This window comes from Mirounga angustirostris, unplaced genomic scaffold, assembly GCF_029215605.1.
Source record: "Mirounga angustirostris isolate CCGP_5_RB_7025 unplaced genomic scaffold, mMirAng1.0.hap1 SCAF_2, whole genome shotgun sequence".
Lineage (NCBI taxonomy): Eukaryota > Metazoa > Chordata > Mammalia > Carnivora > Phocidae > Mirounga > Mirounga angustirostris.
This window is the reverse complement of record NW_026991710.1, coordinates 151,616,771-151,630,792: the sequence shown is the minus strand read 5'-3', so window position 1 is coordinate 151,630,792 and position 14,022 is coordinate 151,616,771. Positions and strand designations below refer to the sequence as shown.

Below are 14,022 nucleotides of genomic sequence, written 5' to 3'. Positions count from 1 at the left end.
TGATCATGAGGCATAGAGCATTAGATAGACTGATATCCTCTGTGTCAGGCACTGTTCTAATTCCACATTTTGCAGATGAGGGAACTGAGGCACAGGGTGGTTAAGTAGACTAAAGGGCCTTCAAAAATGAGCATGGGCCCCTTGTGGAAGACCGGGCTCCTATGCCAGGGAGCTCTGATTTGAACCACCCTTCTTTTCTCTCCCCGGTCCCGCCAAGGTCACGTGCCCGCCAAGTGGCAGAGCCAGCATGGCGGCCCATGCAGTCTGGGTCCTGAGTGGGTGCTGCTCACCAGCACACAGCACTGCCCCCTGCTACGCTCCCCTGCACTCCCCTGCATCTCGCCAGCTTCCCAGCTCTCTCCTGTTCTCATCTACTGGGGAGGCCACCTTCCTGCTCTCTCTTTCCTTCTTACCAGCCTGACAGTAGCAAAAACTCATTGCCCTAACCTGGAAGAGTTGAAGATAACATTTTCCCTATGGGATGGAAAGCTGTGACATAGGACTTTCAAGATAGGCTAATTTATTTTGGGGTTCTCCTTGAAAATGCCTGGTTCCACAGATGACTTGGCTCCCACAAAGCTCTAGATGACTCTGGAGTGCCTGATTTTTCAGCGCCCAGGACACTCCTTTATATCTCTTCTGGGATATTTTGTCTTACAAGGAATGGACTGCCCATAACCTACCCCTCTGCATCCACTCACCTTTCTTTGGGGTCACGGGGTAAGGCCACACTGGGAAATGCTCAGAGAAGACATTTGTCCTTTTCATTTCCTTTCAAGATTTTTTTGAACAACAGTGTTAAAAGAGTGTTAAAACACCTCTAACGCTGCTGCTCATTGTTAACAAGCACGTTTGCACATCACATCTATCATGCTATTTGCACGATGTTACATGAAGAAACAGCTCAAAGTATTTTTAAGATATAGCCTTTTATCTCTGGAAGCACCAGAAAGTATTTGCAGATTGGTCTCAGGAATCAAATTAGCCTAGCACATTGGTGAGTTCCTGGAGGCCTGGGCATTTCTGTAAGTGGTTCCTAGCCCCTTAATCCTTTTGATCATTTGCACTGTGTATTTTTACACAGACTCTTGTACTTTGGAGAAATAAAATAAAGAAACTTAAAGGTGAGTTTGACGAGGGCTTCTCCCCACTGTTTGTCAATGCAGATGGATGTTGAATTTTAATGGTAGTAGTTTCTTTTAAACAACCAAGCTTCTTTAAACCTCTCCACAAATAATGTCAGTGCCCAGATTATGTCTGAAAATGTTTGCGGAAATCTTTCCTGACCCCATATTGTTACCACAAAAGAAGAGCCTAATCCGGGAAAATAGTTTTGACAGCCTGGATGTCAATTACCTCACAGCTGTGATTTCTCATCTGGGCCACTGCCTATGTGACATTTGCTGTCACTTGGTGGCTTCAGGGGTCTACAATCAGGAGCCTGCACTGTGGTCATAGAACGAGATCTTCACTGATTGACTCTTCACTAGATCCTGCTACTTACTGGTTGTGAGATATTGTGTGAGAAAACCTGTGGAGAGGACTTAGCTGCCTCATCTTTAAAAGGGGGGCTGCACTTCTCTTGTAAAATGGTTGTGAGAAATATTTGTATGCCCGTGTTTATAGTAGCGTTATTCACAGTAGCCAAAAGGTGGAAGCAACCCAAATGTCCACTGACAGATGAAACCCAAATGTCCACTGACAGATGAATGGATACACCCAATGTGGTCTGTCCACACACTGGAATATTACTCAGCCTAAAAAGGGAGGAAATTCTGACACACACGCTATAACGGGTGAACCCTGAGAACGTTATGCTGAGTGAAAAACACTGTATGATTTCACTTTTATGAGGTACCCAGAGTGGTCAAATTCACAGAGACGGAAGTAGAATGGTGGTCGCCTGGGGTTGGGGGTAGGAGAGAAATGAGGACTTTGTGTTTGATGGATACAGTTTCAGTTTTGCAAGATGAAAATGTTCTGGAGATGGATGGTGGTGATATGTACTTAATGCCACCAAACCGTATGCTTAAAAGATAGTTAAGATGGTACATTTTGTTATGTGTGTTTTCCACGATAGAAAAAAGTTGGGAAAAAATTTGCTGTGAGCGTTAAAGAACATCAAGGAAGTAAAGTGGTTGCACATTTTGTCAGACTTCAGTGAATGGTAACAGTTTTCACTAGGGTTAGGACATTGCATTTTAATGGTTACATGATACTTCATCATGTGGCTATCCCATACTTGGTTTCCTTTTTTATTTGACTTTTGGATTTCTTATAGTACTCCACTATTGTAGTAATGATGGAGTGAAATTTTTTTTTTTTTTTCTCGCACGTACATATCTTTTCCATTATTTGGGGTTGTATCTTTGAGGTAGATTTTCTGGGTCACTTAGTGAAGGCAAGTTAATTTTCATCTTTGTGGCTCTTGGAAAGGGCATGGTTGGTTATGCTGTCACCAGCCAAGTAAGACTGCCAGTGTTACAGTCTCCTTATTAGCACTAGATACATTTTTAAGTGGTTTTACAAAATGTAATAAGAGATGGTATGTTCATGTTTCAATATGCCTTTATTTGCTTTTATCACTGGAAATGTTGGGCACTTTTCAATCTTGATTTACATTTATTTCTTCCTATGTGCACTGCCTGTTTACATCTTTTGCCTAGATTTCTAATGTGGTTTCTATGCTTTTCTTACCAAATACATTTGTTATGCTTGTTACATATTGTTGCTATTGTAATATTTAGAGAGTTTAATTCTTATGTTGTTAAATCATTCATTCAAACATTTCAAAATACAAAATAATAAGATTTTAAAGTGGGCTCAAAAGTGGTTTTACAATAACATGATTTTCATATTTAGTGTATCTTCCTCCCATAGTTCTCCCATAATTCTTTTCATATCTGTGAGTATAAAATCTGTTTATTTGCTTCCTTCCATGACTGTAATCTTTGAATTAAAATTATATAAAATGACCAGTTCATTTAAAATATGAATAACCCAATATAAAAAGGGTATTACAAAACTTAGAGCAAATAAATTAAAATTAATAAACATGACATTTTTTTTTACCTTACTAATAACTAAACTCATTGAAAATAAAATGATAGGACACTATTGTCCCGCTATAAATTGGTAAAAGTTAAAAACATTATAATAGTGACTGAGACTGGCCCTGAAACGTGCTGCCAATGGGGAGAGAAAATTGGGTCAACTTTACTGAATAGCAGCCAAGCACTAGATAGAAAGAAACTTAAAAATGTTTGTAAGCATTGATTTAGAAATCCCACTTATGTAACTGTGGCTTGAGGCAGTCTTGGAAATGTGGAAAGATATTTACACTGATAGATAAAAGTAGGATTCAGTGTAAAACCCCAATGACAGGGGATGATTGAATAATAGTACAACCATCTTTGGAGTGTTATATAGTCATTATAAGTGGCATTTCCTAAAAATTCCAGTGATATGGGAAAATACAACATGCTGGTAAGTGGAAAAAAAGCATGATGCCATGATTACAATAAAGCAAATTGTGCATGGTGTGTGTGTGTGTGTGTGTGTGTGTGTGTATGAACACACGTGCACTCATGTGTATCTGGTACATATCCAGAAAGTGATGTGTAAAACATATTGATAGTACCTACCATATGTGGTCAGAATATAATATGTGATTTTTATTTTCTTTTTTATACTTCTGTACATTTTTTAAGGTTCATATTGTTTGCAAATTATTATTTCTACAATCAGAAATTAAATATTAAAAAAAGACGAAAGATAATGAATAGATTTTTTTTTTCTTTTCTGGATTCATGTTCACTTTGCTTTCTTTGCTTTGTTTATTGGACAGACTCCTGGACAAAAAAACCCAGAAGGTTTTTAGGTTATGGTTCAGAAATTCACTAGCTCCATTTGACCTTGGGCAAATGTAACTTCTAAGTATCTCAGTTTTCCAATCAGTAAAATCATTGTGAGAATTAAAGTGAGATCACCACCTATGGGCAAACGCTATTGCAAACTAAGGTGAAGTTCAAGGGATTCCCAAACTACTGTGAGGTCTGATCATTTAGGACTCACAGAACTCACTGAGAACAGTTACCCTCAGAGGTACAGTTTATCACAGGGAGAGGATACAAATCAAAATCAGCCAACCGGAGAGACACATAGGGCAGAGTTTGGAAGGGTTCCAGTGCCAAGTTCCTGTGTTGTCTCCCATGCAGTCAGGATGTGTTACCCTCCTGGCATCCATCTGTGACAACATGCAAAGAGTATTGTCAACCAGGAAGCTCCCCCATGCTTTGAGGTTCAGAGTTATTATTGGGGCTTCATTACATAGGCATGATTGATGGGATTGCCCACCTGGTTGAACTCAGTCTTCAGGTCAGCTGATTCTGTATTACCCAAAGCCCCCAGTCTCAGCACATGGTTGGTGTGTCTGGCATAGCCAGCCCTGATCCTAACACTGTTGGGTGTGGCCATCCGGACCCTAAGATTCCAAGGGGCCAGCTTCCACCCTAAGACTGTTGCTGTGGCCGGCCCGCCTTAAAGAAGGACATTCCTATAAGGTGTGACACAGATTACCTTCCAGAGACCAAGGCAGATATCTCTTTGGGCAAAGCTAAATTCTTTACCACACATAAGGTGACCGGAAAGAGATGGAAAACAAATTTAAATAGAGAGATGATATGTATGGAGGGTTCTATTATTTACTATATTCTAACACTGTAAAATAAGGAAGGGCATGAATCCTGTCGGTACAAGGGCTACTACAAACACCCACTTCCCTGATCTACAGAACCTCGGGGACCACCTGTGAGAATGGGCATGCTAACGGAGAGACCATCACTGAGGTCGTTGTTTACCACAGAGATGAATTAGGCTGAGAAAATACTTGCCGCCCCGCTGGCTATGTGAACCCGACCCCTTGCCCCCGTGTTAACGGCACGGCGAATATGTCCCTCCGTTAACCAATTGATCTGATGTGGACGAGATATAAGCCTGTTTGTTACAGTTTCCCGCTCCGGCACCATGTCACCCCGTGGTGCAGCTGCGCCTACTGCATATTAGCAGGAAGTGATGATACAAATAAATTGGCTCGTTCGCCTCACCGAGTTTCAAACCTTGAGCGCTATGTCAGATTAGATCCATAAGGTTTCATAAGGGTGAGATCAAAAAAAAAAAAAAAGAAAGAAAAAGAAAAAAGTAAGAAAGAAAGAAAACCCGGGTTTGTTTTCTCGTGAAATTCAAGAAGAAAATTAGAGCCCAATGACGAGAAGTCATCATCCTCAGGAAGCTTGCCAGAGGACAACTGTATGCTTTTATGGGGACAGAGCCAGCGACAGACTTGCTATGAGATCGTTAGCTAACGTACAGTTAGACTCCCACCCTTCCTGTGGAGGGAAGGATGTTAGCCCTTGTCTGGTGGTTCTTTGGAAACAGATCACTTGTAGTAAATTGCTGGTGTCAGTAAATTTTTGTTGTACGTTCTGTTTCTTTCAAGGAAAAACTGGCCACGCCGAAGTAGTCCGAGTGGTGTACCAGCCAGAACGCATCAGCTTTGAGGAACTGCTCAAGGTCTTCTGGGAGAATCATGACCCGACCCAAGGTAGATGAGTGAGCCAGTATTTAATTATCTTACTAATTACAGCTGGGATAATTAGTGTTTGAGCTGCATGGAAGAGATGAACCTTGAAATCACACAGGAGCTCAAGAATATGATTGCAGACGTTTATTGACGGAGGAGAGGAGGGGCTGGGGAGCAAGCGGGGGAGAGAATAAAGGCACAGCCACAGTCTGCGCTCCTCCCCCCTTTACAGCTGTCAGGGGTGGGAAAATTCCCACAGAGAAAGACGCCAGACAATAGAGATTCGTTCACCTTTGATTATTGCATTATTCCTCCTTAATGCAGTCTTTTGTCTACAAAATTAAAGTGTCTTTCTAGCAGCTCCAAAGTTTTCTTGATTTATGGTTCCTTTATTTCCCTGAATTTAGTCTTTCTCATCTTTTGACGTTATCAGGCTTTTTTTTTTTTTTAATGTCTCCGGGTGATTAAAAAAGAAAAAAAGAAGAACGTAAAGGTAAAATGCAGTATTCAGTGGGTCCACAATGCTTGGGTTATTTAAATATTTCATTTGTCTTCTTTAGAATTTGTTATATGGTGATATTAATATATTTGGGCTATAAACAATGGTGGCCGGAAATTTTATCTGAAGGCACACGCAAGCGACATTCCCTGTTGGCAAATATCATTTGTAATTGTCAATAATGAAGCAATTTCCAGATTTCATCCTATCAGCCCTACAAGCACTGCCTTGCGAATATGATGATCTGATATTATGAGGCTTATGAACTGAGAAGTCCTATATAATAGATGTGATTTTCACAAACCCTGTTCATTTAGCAATCAGTCTGTTTAACAAAAATATTTTCCCTTTGGTGTCAGGTTTTTGTGTAGCAGGTATGCTGTGTTGGCTGTTTCTGAAGAAGGGATGTGTTTTTCCAAATGTGCATTGTGCTTTGTGGTGGAATTTTAATTTGACCGACCCTGGCAGCACAGGGGGGTGGGTCTTGAGTTCTGGTTCTAAGTACCACCCAGTGCCTGGGTGATTTGCTAGAGGGCAAAGGTCAGAGCTAAGGCAAGAGTAGCAAAATGATAAATGAGCCAGGGTAATGCAGGTACAGGATCCAGGCAAATCCATCAGGGTGGGTGAAGGCTTAGGAAGGAGGCCAGGAGCTGGCTTTCCTGTTTTGATATGGGGGGATGAGTTTCTAGCAGGAGAGTGATGAGGTATGGGGCAGGGGAGGTAGAGGACTGGTAGGGTAAGAATACTATAATCAGAAGGTTCAGATTCACTGTGGTTTGGACTTCTGGACCTGGCCTATCATATGTGAAAGGCGGGCCTAACAAACTTAGGGTTGGCTCAGCAGGAAGCTCTGACAGTGAGCATCATAAATAAGAGTGATGATGGCTAAGAGCTTATGCTGGTGAGCCTTTAGATCCAGGTGGATAGGCATTTGGCTCTCAAAGCCTAAGGTCAGGGCGGGATGCTTAGAGCTTCAAAGTTCTCAGTGGGGACACACATTAGGAGCCCAAGGCAGCCTGAAGTCATGTAGGAATCCGGCTCCCCACAGGCCCACAAGGTTGGGTATGTGGCCTTTAGCTTGGCCAACCATAGTGTCATGTCCTGATATAATCACCCTATGCCTAGCCCTGGCAAAATTTCAAAAAGGGTGAAGTCTGTCATGCACTTCTCTCTCCTTCCTTCTCTTAACTTCTTCCCTATTTTATCACATCTTTACCAGCACACCTCAGTTAACAATGTCATAGTACTGGACCCTGAGTCTTAGGGGGAATTCTACTTTTTAAAAGAACCTTAAAAAAACCTCTTTTCTCCCCCATCCCATGTATCAAATTTGTCTCCACTGTGCCTCAGTCCTCTTTGAAATTCTTGGTTTATTGTGTGTATTATTTGCTAATAACAAAGTACTACAAATTGGGCAGCTTAAACAATGAAAGTTATTTTCTCACAGTTCAGGAGGCTAGAAGTCCGAGATGAAGGCCTTGGCACGGTTGGATTTTTCTGAGGCTCTCCTTGGCTTGTACATGTCCGCATTCTCCGTGGGTCCTCACATGGTCTTTCCTCTATGTGTACCTTTGTCCTAATCTCCTCTTCCTATAAAAACACCAGCCATATTGGATTAGAGCCCACCCAAATGCCCTGATTTAATTTTAATCTTTAAAGACTCTATCTCCAAATAAGATTATATTCTGAGGTACTAAAGATTAGAGCTTCAACATATGAATTTGGGGAAGATACAGTTTAGCCCATAACACTGCCCAGTAAAGTAATAGCGTGGTATACTATTCTTCCAGAGGTATTTTGATTCTAACAAAGAGTTCATAGACTCAGAGACTAGAAGAGACTTTAGAAATCATCTGGTTAATCGTCAGCTTCAATTCTATAAGCCAAAAGATGAAATTGCTACTGATGGGGTTCACGGACAATAGGATTTGATTGTTGAGTGACATATTTTTTACACTGATATTTTAGACAGATTTTGCATGTAGGGGGAGAGTTTTTCAACCCTTGCATATGTCTGTTTCTACTTAGAATAGTGCTTGATGCAGTATACACATTCACAGATATTAAATCACAGGATAGCTGATCTTCCCACATTATTACCAAGATTATTTTGTTGGAGAGTTTAGTGTAATGGGCCATGGAAAAATATTTTTCTGCATTCCAGAGTTTCCCACGACACTTCTGGAAATAGGGTGAAATGAGTAATCACATGACCCACGCCTGGCCAATCACATTATCTTTTCCTGTTGGCAACAGTGTTTGATTCAAGGAATGGGCATGTGACCCAAGCAGGACCATTTGGAGTCCTTCCCTGGGACTGTCATGGGAGAGAAAAAGGTGTTCTCCCTTTTCTGGGGCTGCCAAGGTGGAGGTGCTCTGTGTGTGGAAAGAGCTTGTCCACAGGAGAAGCAAGGGAGGAAGATGAGCAGAGACACTGAGAAACAAGAGATGGGAAGAAAGAATCTTCAGAAGACTGAGGTCCTCTCAGTTATGAGAACTCCTAGGTACCTACCCTTCTCCTTCATCTTTTTTAACTTAAGCTAGTTTGTTGGGTTTCTATTACTTGCAACAACAACAAAAATCCTTGCTAACCCACTCATTCAACTGAATCATTATGCTTATTAAATCACACATATTATGATATGTGTTTACTAGTTAACCATGTTCATTTGGCTCTACAAATCAGAGGTCTAAAGCTATTTGGTTAATAATTTTATCCCTGACTCAGACATGGAGTGGAGGACACTGAAGATTGTTTCCTCAAGACCTGTTGGTGGTTTGAGTAGGGGGTTCCTTGGTAATTCAGAATTCAGAATTGGGGCTTGAGATTTGGGATATATGGCCTGAATACATATCAGATCATCTCAATATTTCTAAACTACTATGAAAGACAGTCATTAATGACACTGATCTTGTGTCTCCTCTGCTTGCCAGACACTGTGTTAGGTGGTGCTGAATCACCAAGTTGTCTGTAAAAAGCAGCAGTATCCAGCCTCCTAATGCACAGAGAAAGTATATTTCTATAGGGAGAAAAATAGTTTAATCCAAATGTACTGAGATCAAATGAGCATTCAGATAAATGTGTACAAGACATTTACTAACTAACCTGAAATCATTAAAACAGGTATATGTTAACACTGGAACTTCAGAAGCAAAAAACATAAATTCAGAAGAACTCCAGGGCCAATGAATTTAATATTCCCAGGGAACCCTGAAGGTCCAAAACATGTAGTCACATGTGAATTTTCTGAGGTAAGAATTTGAAGCCTACTCTCTGAAGGATGGGCATGAAGCTGGAGGTAGCTGGGATGCAGTTGAACTTGGCCATCGGAACACAGCTTCTAAATTCTCTACTTGAAGTCACATGGTGACTCTTGTCACTTTTCTTAGTGTTCAGTGGCCCAGAAAAGAGAACCACCCATTAGAACAGGTGAAGGAAGTAGAGGCGTGTAAGACTGACTGGTCTTACTCAGAGAGTGGACATTTCAGAAGACAACAGCACGTTGGATTTGATGGCGACTCTCATCTGTGAAGCAATAGCCCACTCTAGATTGTTGTCAGAAGTGAAGAGTGATTCTTTTTTTTTTTTTTTTTTAAAGATTTTTTTATTTATTTGACAGAGACACAGCAAGAGAGGGAACACAAGCGGGGGGAGGGTGGGAGAGGGAGAAGCAGGCTTCCCGCGGAGCAGGGAGCCCGATGCAGGGCTCGATCCCAGGACCCTGGGATCGTGACCTGAGCCGAAGGCAGACGCTTAACGACTGAGCCACTCAGGTGCCCCGTGAAGAGTGATTCTTAAAACTGCGGAAGGGATACTCTTGCCTATGCCAGAGTTGCTGATAAACAAAAAGACAAAACTTGAATAAGTTTGAGAAGTCATTGACCTTTGATGTGAAGATTTGCCCAGGAAATACATGATTCTCAACAGAAATATGGCTCAAGAACAATATATATATATATATTTTAAGATTTTATTTATTTGTGAGAGAGAGAATGAGAGACAGAGAGCATGAGAGGGAGGAGGGTCAGAGGGAGAAGCAGACTCCCTGCTGAGTAGGGAGCCTGATGTGGGACTCGATCCCGGGACTCCAGAATCATGACCTGAGCCGAAGGCAGTCGCTTAACCAACTGAGCCACCCAGGCGCCCAAGAACAATGTATTTTAATTAGAATGTTGAAAGACTTTACTACTTTGTTTATAGAGTCATTAAACATTTGAAGGGGTCACTTAATTTTTTAGTTATGATTTACTTTGGTGCAAGAAGCAATATCTTAGAATGATATTTGCAAATGTGGGGACTCTTGCTAATGTTGAGGATTTACTGTGGAAGAAACAGCAAGAATTTCACCTTAAAGTCCCATTTCAGTTGAATTAGATCTTCATGGCATAGACTAGGCAGAGAAGATCCTGCATGCCCTTGACTGCCGCAAGGTACTGTAGCAGCTCTCATGATATCTGCCCTATTGGCAAGGCAAAAATTCCCCTGATCTGCCATTTGGAAGGGAGCAAAGCTGGTAAGAGAACTATGAGAAAGTGTAGCTTTTAAAGATACTATTTTAAAGGGGTGCCTGGGTGGCTCAGTTGTTAGGCGTCTGCCTTCGGCTCAGGTCATGATCCCAGGGTCCTGGGATCGAGCCCCGCATCGGGCTCCCTGCTCGGCGGGAAGTCTGCTTCTCCCTCTCCCACTCCCCTGCTTGTGTTCCAGCTCTCACTTTTTCTCTGTCTGTCAAATAAATAAAATCTTAAAAAAAATAGAGATACTATTTTAAAGATATTTCACAGCCAATAGGCAGTGAGTCCTGAGACAGTTCTACCCAATGGATTAGCTTCAGGTGAAGTAACAGACCTAACAGCAACATTATAGATTTGGACAGTAATGACTAGTTTTTTCTCTTAATTTACCAATTACCACAAAACCTCTATTTTGCCGAAGCATTCAGATACCACCGTTTAAGCTAATATGACCTGTCAGACTCATGAGACAAATATGACTCCTCCAGGCTTCTAAGGATAGATTGGAGCATGCTCATTCCTGACCATGTGGGATCCAAACTCCCCAGTCTCCAGACAACATGGCAGAGCCTGAGACTTAGGAGATGTGGGTTCTGGGCCCACCTTACCCCTTCCTAACTGCGTGACCTTGGCCAGGACACTTAATCTGAGCCTCTGTTTTCTCATCTGCCAAAAGGGGATAATAATGTCTATACTGACTAGGTCATGGTTTGTCATAAGAATTAAATGAATAATGTGAAAATAACTTGACAATGGTCAAGCATCATGCAAGTGCCAGGCATTGTTGCTATGTGCTTCTCAATACAACAGTACAGTTTCAGTGGACTTATTGAGTTATTTTTATTTCCTTGATTTCTGTGGGAAAATACTTACCCTCTACCTACAAAAGTGTGGGTTTTCTACCCACAAAGTTTCTTTTGTCCTTCCTGTTAGTTGGAAAGATTTCAGCGTTGTTGATGTCATTCTGTGATGGAACGGCTGCTGGGGTGGGTGGGTGGGTGGTGGTGGTTGTGAGGTTGATAGACAGATGGCTCCTTAACTTTGCTGCTGACACAGTCATCCAAAGACCAGAGCAGATCCCAGCCACTCATGCTTGATCTGTATCGCTCTACCTAGCTCCCTCTGTGCGTGAATTACACCATTTCAGTCCTATTCCTCCGTGAGGATCCAGGGCACAGGCCTGTACCTTGGGCCAAGCCACAAGGACACAAACGCACAATGTTGAGAGATTGCAGCTTTGTCTCACTTGATCCCACAAGTCTGACTTCTCCACCTGTTTTATTCTCCTCAACCCTGGGAGAAGGGAGAGCCACATTTTTTAAGCACCTCTTCTGGGCCAGTCTTAGGGATAGACGCTTTAAATTTATAATTTCATTTAATCCTTACCACAGCCTTATGAAGTGGGGTTCATTGTAACCCCATTGACAGAAGAGAAGAAATAAGGTTCCAGAAGATAGACAGTCTTGCTTGATGTTGATGGCAGTAATTGGACCCAGCTCTGTCTAAAGCTCCCCTGCACCAGAGGGCCCAAACTTCCGACTAGGAGGACCTCTTCTAAGCACCAATGATTTTATGGATCCCTCATGTGATATAGTTGTGTTCTTAGTAACCTTTTTAAAGCAAATATATTAAGATGCCACTATGAATTTAATTATACTTTAAATTGATGCTTATTTTATTAACCACCACAATGTCACGTACCTCTGGAAAATGGAAATGCTCACACACATAATACATTCTACAGATTCTAGTCAATGCCTGCTGCACGGTTGGATTTGTGGACCTCTTCTAGTAGCTCCAGGCCTTCTCAGGGGACTTTGGCTACAGGTGGGGGACTCCTCCAGTGCATTCCTGAGGGAGCAATGGCCTTTCTGCAGATGCCTGCTGGCTGAGACTGCTGGTTGACCCCAGTGTCAATTCCCCCATTTCTGTAGGATTGGCATTTTAACTGAATTTGTAGCCACCAATAAAGACTAAATTTCTCAGGCTCCTTATGGCCAAGTCTGGCACGTGTCAGAGTTCTGACTACCAGGGCATGAGTACAGGTGATGGTGTGCAACTTCTGGGTTCTGTGCACTTAGAGCAAGGAATGTTCGCTTTCTCTTCCTCCCCTCCCACAAGTTGCCTGTAGAGATGGTGGTGAACCAGCTTGGACCACAGGGATGGGGCCCTCACCCTTATAATGGAGGAGCTACAAGCTAGAAGTTTCCAGAGTTACCATCCCAGGCTGGACTCGGTGCAAGAACTATCTTCTTTAACCTAATGTTATGTGGTTCGGTTAGACTTTTTTTTTCCCCCGTTTCTACAACATCTGAACCTATATCCTTACTAAAATAGTCTTCCACTAGAAGCTGGTGATGAACTCCCAGTCACTCTTCCGAAGATGTTAATTAAAATGTTTCCTTAATTAGAGCATCTTTAATCAAATCTGTTAAGAGTATGGACCCTGGGGTTAGAGGAGATGTGGCTTTAACCGGGTCTGCTGTGAACCAGCTGCATGACCCGGGAAAACTACGGCATCTCGCCAAGTCTCATCTCTTTCTATCTTCACTTGAGTGCCTGGGTCCGAGCTATCATTTTCTCTCATCTGGCTGCTACAGTAGCCTCCTGACTGGCCTGTCTTGCCCTTTCCCAATCCAGTCTCCATAGTGACCTGTTAAAAACACATCACAGTGTATAACGATGTATGTCCCTCTCCTGCTTAAAGCACTTTGCTGGTTGCCCATTTTTGGAGGGGGGATAATATACAGACTCTTTACAGTGGCCAGCCCGGCCTGGGATTAACTGATTGGCACTCCCTTGTGCAATCTCGGCTCCTGGCCCCCGTGTCTCCCCGACTGCACGCCCTACTTCACTGCACGTCTGCTGCTGTGCCGTCCTTCACTCCATTCCTGGAAGACACAAGCGCTTTCTTGTCCGGGGGCCTGTACCTACTGCTCAGTCTGCCAGCAGCTCTAGGTATGACTGGCTCCTTTCTTTCCTTCAACTTAAAGTGTTGTCTTCAGAGAGGTCTTCCCCGACCCCCCTCCCAACTAAAGTAGTACCCCCAGTCCTCACTCCCAGGTTTCTCTGTCACGGCACTCTTGCCTCCCTAACACTTACCACAAGGTGGAATGATTTGACTGTTCACTTGTTTACTAACAGTCTAGAAATAAGCTTCCCATAAAATATTTTGTCTAGAACAAATAAATGAATGAAGGCCTCTGTTTCCCATCTACCAAACAGTTCCTACTGCACAAATGTGTGTTGGGATGTATGAGGGAATGTAGTCTGTTGTGTGAGACCAGTGCGGAGCAGAGTAAGCAGCCATAGATAATAGCCACTGGGCTCGTCCTGCCTATATAAGAGCCAGTTCAACAACTTTTGTTTTCCTTGCTCCTTCTTGAACCCTAGTATCCCTCCACTTTTTCTCTGTCATCTTCCCCCAGCT

The 14,022-nt window shown here is 42.5% G+C and overlaps 1 protein-coding gene across 7 annotated transcripts in view; it reads left to right on the top strand.

Annotated features, from left to right (window-relative positions):
* MSRA (methionine sulfoxide reductase A) overlaps positions 1-14,022 on the top strand; it is a 525,135-nt gene that overhangs the window by 274,025 nt on the left and 237,088 nt on the right. For all 7 annotated transcript variants that reach the window (XM_045880095.3, XM_064585322.1, XM_064585320.1 and 4 more), the window contains one exon: positions 5,498-5,602. In XM_045880095.3, the coding sequence (XP_045736051.1) occupies positions 5,498-5,602 (105 nt within the window). The remainder of the gene's footprint in view (positions 1-5,497; positions 5,603-14,022) is intronic.